Genomic DNA, 15,347 nt, shown 5'->3' on the forward strand with positions numbered 1-15,347 from the left:
ACACTGCAGTAGGCACCAAGTATTTGATACAGTATCAAAGAACAACGTCATAATCTTCACCTTCATGGAGTTATAAACTATTTAGTAAAACAGACATTAAATGAGTAACTGCAATAAAGTATTGTAATGGGGATGATACGAGAAATACAAGGTGCTCTGGGCACATTTGGTAGAGGGGAACTCAAACCTACCCAGGGAACAGAAAGGGCCTTTTTGAAAAATAATGTTTAAGTTGAAACTTGAAGAACAAATAAGACTTAGACAGTTGAAGGGTACTCCAGACAGTGGGAAGAGTCCATGCTGAGGCTTGGATGCTAAAAACTGTGAAGTCCACTCAAGGTTCAGAAAGAAGAGACTAGGGGACTTCCCTGGTGACGCAGTGGATAACACTCCACACTCCCAATGCAGGGGGCCCAGGTTTGACCCCTGGTCAGGGGACTAGATCCCACATGCATGCCACAACTAAGAGTTCGCATGCCACAACTAAGAAGCTCGCATGCTGCAACGAAGTAGCCCACCTGACACAACGAAGGAGCCCACCTGCCTCAACTAAGACCCAGCACAACCAAGTAAGTAAATAAATAAATAAATACTTTTTTAAAAAACAGGCTATTCCAAAGATTAGTCTGTCCTCTCCATTCCAACACTTCCAAAGAAGCAAGACAGTTTTCCAACACAAAAATGCTCTCTAACAAAAATTTAGCAAATGCCACAAGACATGAAGGACTCTTTAGGCAATAAAAAATGTATTTCCACTCATAGGAAGATGGAGTAGGTGTACTTTTCCCCATTCCTCCTGCTAATAAAACTAAGACTCCTGGACATTACATATAAAACAAACATAAGAAGAATCTAAAAGGTCGAGAGAAGAAGGCAGACTAGCTAGGACTTTGGGACCTGAAGAACAATATAATGGTGAGGTCTGTGAGTTTTCTTTTTGGCCCACATATCCCAGTCTTAGAGCTGAAGAAGCAGGCAATCCAGAAATGACAATATGTGCAGGCCAAAAAAATACAGCAAAGACCAGAAAAGGAGCAACTTAGCAAGAAAGAAAACTTTTAGATAATAACTGCTCAATTCCAGCCAAATGCCACAGAATAAACTGTTTCCCCACATACACATGCCAGAAAAGGCCAAGTAGGGAGCCTAGATTCCATCCCCCACCAGCCTATAACAAGGCACCCCATTCCCTCCCTGCTCAGGCAATGTCATAGGAGGCCTAATGGAGAATCAGGACTTTCACCATTGCCCAGCAGGAACAAGACCACCTTCACCATGATGTCAGTGGAGACTGTTCCCACCCAGCAAAATAAGAAATTCCTCCCTTGGATGTCAACAGAGGCCAACTTGGGAACCTGGACTTCTACATCCACCTGGCAGTAATGAGACAGCTCCCTCCCTTACACTGTTGAAGTGGTATCAGAGAAAGAAAACCAAAACAGAAGGTGCATGTAAGATCTATAGTCTCACCACATAATATAAAAATGTCCAGGTTTCAACTGAAGTTCACTTTTCAGGGCAGGAATTAGGAAGATCTCAAAATGAATGAAAAAAGACAATCAATAAATGCTGATAGAGAAGTGACAGATATATTAGAATTATTTCACAAATTTTCAAGCAGCCATGATAAAACTGCTTCAGCAATTAGAACATGCTTGAAACAAATGAAAAAGTAGAAGGCCTTAGCAAAAAAAAAAAAAAAAAAAAGAAAGTATCAGCAAAAACATAGATGATATAAAGAAGAACAAAATGTAAATTTTAGAACTGAAAATATAATAACTTAAATAAAAATCTCAGTGGATAGGTTCAACAGCAGAATTGGGGGCACAGAGAAAAGAATCAGTGAACAGGAAGATAGACCAATAAAAACTGCCCAATCTGAAAAAAACAGAGAGAAAATAGGCTTAAAAATCAGTCACCAGGACCTGTGTGAATATAACAAAAAATCTAACATTCATGTCATCCGAGTCTTAGGTAAGAAAAGAAAGAGAGTGGGGCTGAAAAGTACTCAAAGAAATAATGTTTGAACTTCCCAAATTTGGCAAGAAACATAAACCTACAGATTCAAAAGCTAAGCAAACTACAAACAGAATAAACCCAAAGAAAAACATGCCAAGACACATCGTAATTAAACTTCCGTAAACTAACTTCAAAGAAAAATTTCTGAAAGCAGCCAGAGAAAAAAAAATGACACCTTACCTATAGGGGAAAACAATTAGAATGGCAGCAGATTTCTCCTTAAAAATAATGGAAGCCAGAAGAAAGCGGCACAATATTTTTCAAGTGTTGGAAAAAAAGAATTGTCAACTCAGTATCCTATACCTGGCAAAAATATCATTTGGGAATAAAGGGGAAATCAATACATTCTCAGATAAAGGGAAACTAAGAAAATTTGTTGCCAGCAGACTTATCCTTAAAGGAATGGCTAAAGGAAGTTCTCTAAATAGAAGGGAAATGGTAAAAGAAGGAACCTTGAGAAATCAGGAAGAAAGAAAGAACACAATAAGCAAAAATAAATATAACAGGCTTTCCTCCTCCTCTTGAGTTTTCTAAATCATGTTTGATTGTTGAAGCAAAACTTATAACACTATCTAATGTAATTCAAAATGTATGCAGAGTAAATATTTAAGACAGTTGTGTTATAAACCGGGTAAAGAGACAGAAATGAGGTAAGATTTCTATACTTTACTCGGATTGGTAAAAGGACAAAACAAGTAGACTGTGATAAGTTATGTATATACACATAAAGCAACAAATGAAAATGCTACACTAAGAGAAAACTCAAAACAATATAGATAGATCAAAATGGGATTCTAAAAAATGTTTAAGTATCCCAATTAAAAAAATGAAAACAGAAAGAACAAACATAAAAAAAACAGCAGACTTAAGCCCTAATATTCCAATAATTATACTAAATTTTAAAAGTCTAAATACCTCAATAAAAAGACAGAGATTGGCAGGATGAATTTAAAAACATAACCCAACTATATGCTGTCTACAAAAAACTCACTTAAGATATAATGATATAGTCAAGTTCAAAGTAAAAGGATATCATGCAAACATTAATCAAAGGAAAGCAGGAGTACTATTAACTATTTAATATCAGATAAAGTAGTTTTCAGACAAAGAAAATTATCAGAGAGGAACATTATATAATGATAAGAGGACTAATTCACCAAGAAGCCATCAAAATCCTAAATGTATATGCACCAAACAAGAGAACTGCAAAATACAAGCAAAAACTAAGAGAACTAAAAGGAAAAGAGACAACTACACACTATAGGTTGAGAATTCACCACTTCTGTCAACAATTGATAAAAACAAATAAGCGTAAAATCAGAAGGATACAGAAGAACTCAGCACCATCAATGAGCAGGATCTAACTGACACCTGTTGAACACTATGCTTAACAACAGCAGAGTACACATTCTTTTCAGGTGCCCATGTAACAGATACCAAAATACTATATACTGGGCCATAAAACAGACCTCAACAAATTTAAAAGAATTAAAATCATACAGAATGTGTTCTCTGACCACATTGGAATGAAATTAGAAATCAATAGCTGAAAGATAACAGGAAAATCTCCAAACAATTGGAAACTAAGTAACATATTTTTAAATAATCTACAGGTCAAAAGGACATATCAAAGGAAATTTTAAAACTCCAATACAAAATATGAAAAGTTATGGGACATAGCTAAAAGTGCTGAGAGGGAGATTTTTAGCAATTAGTGCACACATTACAAAAAAGTCTCAAATCAGTAATCTAGTGTCACACCTCAAGAAGAGCAAAATAAACCCAAAGCAAGCAGAAGGAAGAAAATAATGAAGATAATTTTAAAAAGCAATGATTTAAAACAGAAAAATGATACAGAAAATCAATGAAACAAGAAGCTAGTTCTTTCAAAATATGAATAAAAATTGACAAACCTCTAGCAAGACTAAAAAAAGAGATAAAAGATAAAATTACCAATATTATGAATAAAACAGGAGATATCACTAAAAACCCTGCAGACACCAAAAGTATAATAAGGGGATACTATGAATAATTCCACACACCTAAATTTGACAACTTAGATGAAATGGAGAAATTCCTCGAAAACACAAACTACCATAATTCATCCACTATGAAACAGATAATTTGAACAGCTATAACTATTAAGGAAACTGAATTCATAATTTTTGAACTCCCAAAAAAGAAACCCCCAAGCCCAGATGGTTTCACTAGAGTATTCTACCAAACACTTAAAGAAGAATTAACACCAATTTTACACAATCTCTTCCAGAAAATAGGAGAGAACTCTTCCCAATTTATTTTATGAAGCTGGTATGACCCTAACACCAAAACCAAGAAAAGGCATTACAAAAAAATATTACCACAGATCAGCATCTCTCATGAATATAGATGCAAAAATTCTTAGCATACTATCAGCAAAGAGAGTTCAGCAATATATAAAAATAACTATACACCATGACCAAGAGAAGAATATTCCAGGAATGCAATGCCAGCTTAAAATTTGAAAATCAATCAGCATAATACACCATGTTAAAGGGCTAAAGAAGAAAATCATATTGTCATATCGAATGCTGCAGAAAAACCATTTGACAAAATTCAACACTCATCCATGATAAAAACTCTCAGAAAAATAGGAATAGAGGGGAATTTCCTTAATTTGGTAAAGGGCATGTACAAAAATCCTACAGGTAATGTACTCAAGAATGAACCACTGAATGCTTTTCTCATTCAGATTGGAGAACAAGGCAATGATGTCCACTTTCACCACTCTTATTCAACATGGTATGGAAGTTGAAGCCAGGGCAATAAGGAAATTAAAGGTACATATACAGATTGGAAAAGAAGATATAAAACTATCCCAATTTGAAGATGATATAATTTTATCTGTAGAAAATCCCAGGAACTAATAAGTTCAGCAAGGTCACAGGATACAAACAAATATACAAAAATCAATTGTATCTTTATATAATAACAAACACATGGACACCAACATTAAGAATACAATACCGTGTACAATTACTCAAAAAAAATGAAATACTTAGGTGTAAATCTAACTAAATATAAACATGACTTGTATATGAAAATTACACAGTAGTGGTGGAAAAGAAATCATAGAAAATCTAACTAAATGAAGAGATACACTACGTTCATGGATTAAAAGATTCGACACAGTAAAAATGTCAGTTCTTCCCAAATTGTTTTACAGGTTTAAGGCAATCCTATCAAAAACTAAGCAGGATTTTTTTTTAGATATAGAGATTATTCTAAACTTTATATGGGAAGGAAAAGGAACTAGAACAGTTAAAACAATTTTGAAAAATAAGAATAAAGTGGGAGGAATCAGTACTTCTGAATTCAAGACTTATTACAGAGCTATAGTAATCAAGACTGTATGATCTTGGCAGATGGACAGACACATAGATCAATGGAATAGAACAAAGAAACCACAAATAGACCCACACAAATATGCCCCACTGATTTTTCACATAGGTGCAAAGGCAATTCAATGGAAGAAAGACAGCTTTCACAACACGTGGTGTTAGAGCAACAGGATATCCACCGGGAAAAGGGAAAAAAATAACATCAACCTAGGTCTCATACCATTGAGGGAACTGGATAAAGGGTATATGGGATCTCTCTGTATTATTTCTTAGTATTGCATGTAAATCTATAATGATCTCAAAATGGAAAGATTAATTAACAAAATTTTTTTTAAGAATTTAGTCATCTATGTTCCTTGGTATGTCCATGTGTAGACATATAGAGAGAAAAGTCTGTAAGGATGGTCACATCAACACTTAAAAAAAAAAAGGAAAAGAAGAAGAATTTAGTGATTATGACTCAAACCTTCCAGGATTAGCTCTTACCTGCAACAGAGCTCCCATTAGTGATGCCAGCGCAGCCATTCCAATACACAAAGCTCCAAACAGCACACCTAGATGGATGATGTAAAAGCCATTGTAAAATCCAGACTCAGAGGACTAGACTTCTCAATAGAATAAGCTATCACACCTTGATTCAAAGTACATAATATGACTATAATAAAGAATGGCCACCTACCTCAGAGCCAGCTAAAAAAGGAAAGGGAACTAGTATGCAAAGAGGAAAGAAAACACTGATATTGTGGCCCAGGATTAATTACATTAGGTTATATAGGTAAAGATTCCCTAAAATTAACTATAGAGATTTAAAACCTAATAACTATTGTGTTATTAATGTAATCCTCCATAAACATTTGTTGGTAAAGGAAGGTTCAGGGAGCTTCTGGGTTGGCGAACATGTGGTATGCTCAGAGAGGACATGGATGCTCCATGCCCTTTTCCATATCTTGTCATATTCATCTCTTCCATCTGGCTGTTTTTGAGTTATATCCTTTTACAACAAACCAGCAATCTAAAAAAGTCTTCCAACCTCTGGCCTGGCTTAGAACATCACTGGTTCTACTGATGTCCTACATCCTTCCCAGATTGCATGCCAGCATGCCATTGCTTCTCAGAGTCGTGTGTCTGACAGGGTTTTGGTGCTCTGGCTGGCTGTCAGGCCTGAGCCTCTGAGGTGGGAGGGCTGAGTTCAGGACATTGGTCCACCAGACACCTCCTGGCCCCATTTAATATCAATCAGCCGGAGCTCTCCCAGAGATCCCCGACTCAATGCTAAGATCCAGCTCCACTCAACAACCAGCAAGCTCCAGTGCTGGACACCCCATGCCAAACAACTAGCAAGAAAGGAACACAACCCCACCTATTAGCAGAGAAGCTGCCTAAAATCATAATAAGTTCACAGACACACCAAAACACACCACTGACGTGGTCCTGCCCGCCAGAAAGACAAGATCCAGCCTCATGCACCAGAACACAGGCACCAGTTCCCTCCACGAGGAAGCCTACACAACCCACTGAATCAATCTTACCCACTGGGGGCAGACACCAAAAAAACCAGGAACTAAAAACCTGCAGCCTACTAAAGCAGACCCCAAACACAGTAAGTTAAGCAAAACGAGGAGACAGAGAAATACGCCAGATGAAGGAGCAAGGTAAAAACCCACCAGTCAAACAAATGAACAGGAAATAGGCAGTCTACCTGAAAAAGAATTCAGAGGAATGATAGTAATGGAGAAAATACAAGGAACGTTTAACAAGGACCTAGGAGAACTAAAGAGCAAACAAAGATCAACAACACAATAAATGAAATTAAAAATTCTCTAGAAGGAATCAATAGAAGAATAACTGAGGCAGAAAAATGTAAAAGTGATCTGGAAGATAAAATAGTAGAAATAACTACCACAGAGCAGAATAAAGAAAAAAGAATGAAAAGAATTGAGGAAAATCTGATAGACCTCTGGGACAACATTAAACACACCAACGTTTGAACTATAGGGGTCCCAGAAGAAGAAGAGAGAAAAAAAAGGGACTGAGAAAATATTTGAAGAGATTATAGCTGAAAACTTCCCTATTATGGGAAAGGAAATAGTCAATCAAGTCCAGGAAGCGCAGAGAATCCCAGATAGGATAAATCCAAGGAGAAACATGCCAAGACTCATATTAATCAAACCAGCAAAAATTAAATACAAAGAGAAAATATTAAAAGCAGCAAGGGAAAAGCAACAAATAACATACAAGGGAATCCCCATAAGGTTAATAGCTGATCTTTCAGCAGAAACTCTGCAAGCCAGAAGGGAGTGGCAGGACATATTTAAAGTGATGAAAGGAAAAACCTACAACCAAGATTACCCTACACAGCAAGGATCTCATTCAGATTGGTCAGAGAAGTTAAAACCTTTATAGCCAAGCAAAAGCTACGAGAATTCAGCACCACCAAACCAACTTTACAACAAATGCTAAAGGAACTTCCCTAGGCAGGAAACACAAGAGAAGGAAAAGACCCACAATAACAAACCCAAAACAATTAAGAAAATGGTAATGGGAACATACATATCAATAATTACCTTAAATGTAAATGGATTAAATGCTCCAGCAAAAAGACATAGACTGGCTGAACTGATAGAAGAACAAGACCTGTATGTATGCTGTCTACAACAGATACACTTCAGACTTAGGGACACATATGGACTGAAAGTGAAGGGATGGAAAAAGATATTCCATGAAAATGGAAATCAAAAGGAAGCTGGAGTAGCAATTCTCATATCAGACAAAATAGACTTTAAAATAAAGACTATTAGAAGAGACAAAGAAGGACACTACATAATGATCAAGGGATCAATCCAAGAAGAAGATATAACAATTGTAAATATTTATGCACCCAACATAGGAGCACCTCAATCCATAAGGCAAATGTTAACAGCCATAAAAGGGGAAATCGACAGTAACACAATAACAGTAGGGGACTTTAACACCATGCTTTCACCAAGGGACAGATCATCCAAAATGAAAATAAATAAGGAAACACAAGCTTTAAATGATACATTAAACAAGATGGACTTAATTGATATTTATAGGACATTCCATCCAAAAACAACAGAATACACTTTCTTCTCAAGAGCTCATGGAACATTCTCCAGGATGGATACCTTGGGTCACAAATCAAGCCTTGGTAAATTTAAGAAAATTGAAATCGTATCAAGTATCTTTTCTGACCACAGCACTATGAGATTAGATGTCAATTACAGGAAAAAATCTGTAATAAATACAAACAAATGGAGGCTGTATAAACAATACACTAGTGTATTGAGGAGTAGGAAACGGAATCCAACAGCACATTAAAAGGATCACAAACCATGAGCAAGTGGGATTTATCCTAGGAATGCAAGGATTCTTCTATAGACGCAAAGCAATCAATGTAATACACCATATTAACAAAGTGAAGGATAAAAACCATATGATCATCTCAATAGATACAGAAAAAGTTTTTGATCAAATTCAACACCCATTTATGATAAAAACCCTCCAGAAAGTAGGCACAGAGAGAATTTCCTCAACATAATAAAGGCCATATATGACAAACCCACAGCCAACATTGTCCTCAATGGTGAAATACTGAAACTATTTCCACTAAGATAAGGAACAAAACAAGGTTGCCCACTCTCACCCCTATTATTCAACATAGTTTAGCAAGGTTTAGCCACAGCAAACAGAGAAGAAAAAGAAATAAAAGGAATCAAAATTGGAAAAGAAGAAGTAAAACTGTCACTGTTTGCAGATGACATGATACTATACATAGAGAATCCTAAAGATGCTACCAGAAAACTCCTAGAGCTAATGAATAAATCTGGTAAAGTAGCAGGATACAAAATTAAGGCACAGAATTCTCTTGCATTCCTATACACTAATGATGAAAAATCTGAAAGAGAAATTAAGGAAACACTCCCATTTACCAGTGCAACAAAAAGAATAAAATACATAGGAATAAACCTTCCAAAGGAGATAAAAGACCTATATGCAGAAAACTATAAGACACTGATGAAAGAAATTAAAGATGATACAAACAGATGGAGAGATATACCATGTTCTTGGTTTTGAAGAATCAACATTGTGAAAATGACTCTACTACCCAAAGCAATCTACAGATTCAATGCAACCCCTAACAAACTACCACTGGCATTTTTCACAGAACTAGAATAAAAATTTTCACAATTTGAATGGAAACACAAAAGACCCCAAATAGCCAAAACAATCTTGAGAAAGAAAAATGGAGCTGGAGGAATCAGGCACCCTGACTTCAGACTATACTACAAAGCTACAGTAATCAAGACAGTGTGGTACTGGCACAAAACCAGAAATACAGATCAATGGAACAGGATAGAAAGCCCAGAGATAAACCCACACACGTATGGTCACCTTATCCTTGATAAAGGAGGCAAGAATATACAATGGAGAAAAGACAGCCTCTCTGCAGTAAGGGTGCTGGGAAAACTGGACAGCTACATGTAAAAGAATGAAATTAGAACACTTCCTAACACCACACACAAAAATAAACTCAAAATGGATTAAAGACCTAAATGTAAACCCAGACACTATAAAACTCTTAGAGGAAAACATAGGCAGAACATTCTGTGATATTAATCACAGCAAGATCCTTTTTGACCCACCTCCTAGAGAAATGGAAATAAAATCAAAAGTAAACAAATGGTACCTAATGAAACTTAAAATCTTTTGCATAGCAAAGGAAACCATAAACAAGACAAAAAGACAACCCTCAGAACGGGAGAAAATATTTGCAAACGAAGCAACTGACAAAGGATTAATCTCCAAAATTTACAAGCAGCTCATGCAGCTCAATATCAAAAAAACAAACAACCCAATCCAAAACTGGGCAGAAGACCTAAATAGACATTTCTCCAAAGAAGATATACAGATTGCCAACAAACACATGAAAGGATGCTCAACATCAGTAATCACTAGAGAAATGCAAATCAAAACAACAATTAGGTATCACCTCACACCAGTCAGAATGGCCATCATCAAAAAATCTACAAACAATAAATGTTGGAGAGGGTGTGGAGAAAAGGGAACACTCTTGCACTGTTGGTGGGAGTGTAAATTGATACAGCCACAATGGAGAACAGTATGAATATTCCTTAAAAAACTAAAAATAGAACTACCATACGACCCAGCGATCCCCCTACTGGGCATATATCCTGAGAAAACCATAACTCAAAAAGATTCATGTACCATAATGTTCATTGCAGCTCTATTTACAATAGCCAGGACATGGAAGCAACCTAAGTGTCCATCAACAGATGAATGGATAAAGAAGATGTGGCACATATATACAATGGAATATTACTCAGCCATAAAAAGAAACAAAATTGAGTTATTTGTAGTGAGGTGGATGGACCTTGAAACTGTCATACAGAGTGAAGTAAGTCAGAAAGAGAAAAACAAATACCATATGCTAACACATATGTATGGAATCTAAAAAAAAAAAAAAAAAGGTTCTGAAGAACCTAGGAGCAGGATAGAAATAAAGATGCAGACGTAGAGAATGGACTTGAGGACACAGGGATGGGTAAGGGTTAGCTGGGACGAAGTGAAAGAGTGGCATGGACATATATACACTACCAAACGTAAAATAGATAGCTAGTGGGAAGCAGCCGCACAGCACAGGGAGATCAGCTCAGTGCTTTGTGACCACCTAGAGGGGTGGAATAGGGAGGGTGGGAGGGAGACACAAAAGGGAGGCGATATGGGGATATATGTGTATGTATAGCTGATTTACTTTGTCATAAAACAGAAACTAACACACCGTTGTAAAGCAATGATACTCCAATAAAGATGTTTAAAAAAAAAAAAAAAGGAAAGCTCAGGTGTCTGTTTTCAGTTTGCCAGAAATAGGACGCAATTCAGCTCTGCTCTGTATAACATGATGGGGGAAGGGAGTAATAAACTTCAGAAAGTCTTCCGAATTTAAGTGTTCATTTCTCCTGGGAAGTAGCAATCCACACCAAAGAGTGTTTTAGGACCTTTAACCTTCGCATAATCTCCATCAACATCCACAAACCTTTCCTGTTAAGCTAGCAAAGAAAGGCAGTTTCAGGACAAGTATTATATTCCCCCTTCTACCAAACTATTTTCCTGAAACTTTATACAAATTCTCAAGCCACCATCAGTGGTCAGCTTAAGGGATTTTTTTTTTCTCTTTTGGCTTTCAGTATTTTCCAGATTTTCTCCAAGTATACATTTTGCTTTTAAAATTACTATGGGAAAAAAAATTTTTTTTATTAAACCCACCCCCTATTCTTATTTTTAAAGACTTCCATTCAGCAAAAATCACCTGAAATCTGTTAATATAATTTCCCACATATAAACTTCAAAATACAAAAAATAAAATGAATGAGAAATGTGTTCATCAAAAAATTAGTGCATTCCTTATGTTATTTCTATCTTAACACAAGCACTCACACCTTTGTTAAGCATAGTGAGTAAATAATCTTATTGTACCTGAATAACTTACATTAATTTTTTCAAAGTGCTTTGGTTGCAATGATTTTTCATGCCTCCAAACTCTATTCTAAACAGTATTTCCAACATATTTAGCTAAATTCCTCCCTATTTGGCAGCTCATGAATGGTCACCATTGTGGTTTTTTTGTGCTCAAAGTTATCAGAAACATTCGAGTCATTTGCCGTGTTCTTCTCTATGATGTCCTTACTGTATATACCTCAAGATAATGACTATGTACAACCTTTCAAAATGAATGAAAGCCTCATCTACACTAGCGGAGCTGATTTGTTATTAAGCATCATCAACATCATTCCTGAGTACCAGTTAGTGGCTCTTGTTTTACATGGATTACCTCTAAACCTCATAGTACCTGCAAAGTGAATATTTTTTGTTCTCATTTTCCATATAAAGAAACAGAGGCTCAGATGGGTTTGCTCAAGGCTAACAGCTAGTTAACTGGTGAAACAAGACTGAGTCTGTCTAGCTTCAAAAGCTTCTATTCGGGGCTTCCCTGGTGGCGCGGTGGTTGAGAGTCCGCCTGCCGATGCAGGGCACACGGGTTCGTGCCCCGGTCCGGTAGGATCCCACATGCCGCGGAGCGGCTGGGCCCGTGAGCCATGGCCGCTGAGGCTGCGCGTCCGGAGCCTGTTGCTCCGCAGCGGGAGAGGCCACAGCAGTGAGAGGCCCGCGTACCGCAAAAAACAAGCAAACAAACAAACAAAAACTTCTATTCGTTCTACTAAACCACACAGCTTCAACAATCCCATAATGAACCCATCTAAATACCCTTTAGGAAACATTGTATCATTCTGAAATTACACTCCAGGATTAAAATCAGGTAAATAATAAAATGATGCAATGCTAGTTAAATTTAGGGGACACTGAAGAATATAAATTAAGTACTTATTCCAGGCTACAGTCATGGCAATTATATATAGAACTATGCTTTAAAACAGAATATTATTTACTATGTCTTTGACAGTCTATTAGTGCTATTGAGGTTAAAGATTCTTTTTAAAATAATAAGTTTGTTAGTCATTCATCCCAAAACATGTATACCCAAGATTTGAAAATGAAGAAGGAAGTACACTAGCCAGATTTTTTTGAGTCAGCTATTACAGCTGGGACATCTGGGAACTAAGGTTAAAGACCTTTCCACTCAATATGATACTTAACCCCTAATAAGGTCCGATAATCTATGAATTTAAGGATTCATATTAAATGAAGGAGTTAAGCATACCTTGGACAATTTTATTGATTATCTTCTGGACAGTCTACATGTGCGGAGAGAACAGACAATCAAGACCAGTAAAAAATCATAATGCTCTGTTCCTTTATCTTCAATCCATACACACAGACTATATCTTAAACTGGCAGTGCCCTCTTAGGTAATACAGAAAAAGCATGGCTCTTGGTTCCAAACTAAGAATATTTCTTAAAACTGGGGTCTAAGTTTTAGATGGTAAAGGGTTAAATTTTTAACTATGGCTAAGAATTTTAACATAGATGTGGGTTAGGAAGAAGGTAGGAAAGAAGGCTAGCCAAATGGCACCCCTGGCATTTTTTTTTTTTTTTTTTTTTTTTTGCGGTACGTGGGCCTCTCACTGCTGTGGCCTCTCCCGTTGCAGAGCACAGGCTCCGGACCCGCAGGCTCAGCGGCCATGGGTCACGGGCCCAGCCGCTCCGCGGCATGTGGGATCTTCCCGGACCGGGGCACGAACCCGCGTCCCCTGCATTGACAGGCGGACTCTCAACCAGCGCGCCACCAGGGAAGCCCCTGGCAATTGTTCTTTGTGGTGGCCTCACAATTGTTTGAAGTATGTCTCAAATCTAGATTGCAAATATGGCCATGACTGCATTAAGTCACATGCATGTGAGTGTATATACGCTCACACTCACTCACTCTATATTTTCCATGGAAAAGAATTTCTGGTATTTCTAAAAATCATCTCCCAGAGCTAAAATGGAATTGTGAAACAAAAACTTACTCATTCCTTGGGAAATCCAAGAGAGAGACCTTTCTGAGAGAGATTGGAAGCGAGATTTTACTAGGTCTTCCAGAGTTACTGCTGCTAAGGCATTAATACTGGAGGACACTGTGCTGTAAGGGAAAATCACAATTTTGATTAATAATGTTTAAACTTTAATAACACTTTAATAAGGTAAAAGAAAAGGGAAAACATATTGTCACTTCTGAAATATAACCAGATTTCTACTACATTACTTAAAAAAATATTTTTTTATTGAAGTATAGTTGATTTAGGCTTGAGGGCCTATAGCCTGCGCACTGCAACGAAGACCCAACGCAGCCAAAAGTTAACTGATTAATTAATTAATTAAAAAAACAAAAGAGATTGATGACAATATCCAGCCCCTAGAGAGAAGAGTTGGACCAACAGAGAGAAGACATGGAGTACATTACCTATATGAGGGCCATTTGTGCTCATGTCCAGAATTCAGCTTTATCCCCCGCAAATATCCAATAACAAAAGAAAGATCCCAAAAGGGAAATCTTATATTATTAGAGTCATAGTTCATACCTTAATGTTCCACTGTAAGCACAGGCCACAAAAAGTCCAGGAAGTCCTGGATAATCTTGCAGAATGTCCAGTGCCAAATAAGGCATGAGCTGAAAAATTCCAAAATTTACTCTTGAGTACTATTTGCTATGAAATGAAATTAATTCACACCTCATTTATCTTGTTCTTCTTCAAGAACTGAAGGAAGCTATTCCACATAACTGAAATGTCCAAATATATAAAATTAAACTCTTTACCTGCGAACACTTAAAGAAAAGAATAGCACAGTAGTTAAGGGTACAGGCTCTGGATTCAGACAGATGTGGCTTTTGTTATTTAATTTCTCTGAGCCTCAGTTTCCCCATCTGTAAAATAGGAATAATAATCCTAACCTCACAGAGTTGCTATAAAAGTTAAATTAGATGATCTGTGTAAGTTCTTAGTATAGTACACAGAATAGGCTCAGTAATAGGTAGCTGTTCTCATTCTTTGGAACAATAAATCAATTTAAAGGAAATATTTTACATATCTCTGTGCTTAAGTAAGAAGAATTCACTTAATTTAACTTTACTTGATGACTCAAGATTATATTTGTGAACTTCAGTCACTGTTCAGGATTGAAAATGTAATTATAGCTGCATATACAGTTGACCCTTGAACAACACACGTTTGAACTGTGTGGGTCCACGTAAATGTTGATTTTTTTCAATAAATACAGAAAAATGTACGTGTAGAACATCGTATGCAAGATTTGTATTACATAGGATCTCTGCAAGGATAGCTTACCCTTACATAGGCATGAGGTGAGTGACATTTAATATAAAAATAATGTTAGGGTTTTTTTTTTTTACTGTTTTATAACTTTGCTTTCAAAGAATTATATTTATATAATTATATTTATATAATAATA

The 15,347-nt window shown here is 36.5% G+C and overlaps 1 protein-coding gene across 1 annotated transcript in view; it reads right to left on the reverse strand.

Annotated features, from left to right (window-relative positions):
- The window catches only part of SLC5A8 (solute carrier family 5 member 8), a gene marked incomplete at its 5' end in the record, with an annotated part of 63,222 nt that overhangs the window by 21,056 nt on the left and 26,819 nt on the right, over positions 1–15,347 (reverse strand). The window contains 3 exons of the mRNA XM_082850062.1: positions 5,886–5,953; positions 13,907–14,019; positions 14,459–14,547. Of these exons, the coding sequence (XP_082706188.1) occupies positions 5,886–5,953; positions 13,907–14,019; positions 14,459–14,547 (270 nt within the window). The remainder of the gene's footprint in view (positions 1–5,885; positions 5,954–13,906; positions 14,020–14,458; positions 14,548–15,347) is intronic.

Source organism: Leucopleurus acutus, assembly GCF_964270905.1.
Source record: "Leucopleurus acutus genome assembly, chromosome: 11".
In the NCBI taxonomy this organism is placed as follows: domain Eukaryota; kingdom Metazoa; phylum Chordata; class Mammalia; order Artiodactyla; family Delphinidae; genus Leucopleurus; species Leucopleurus acutus.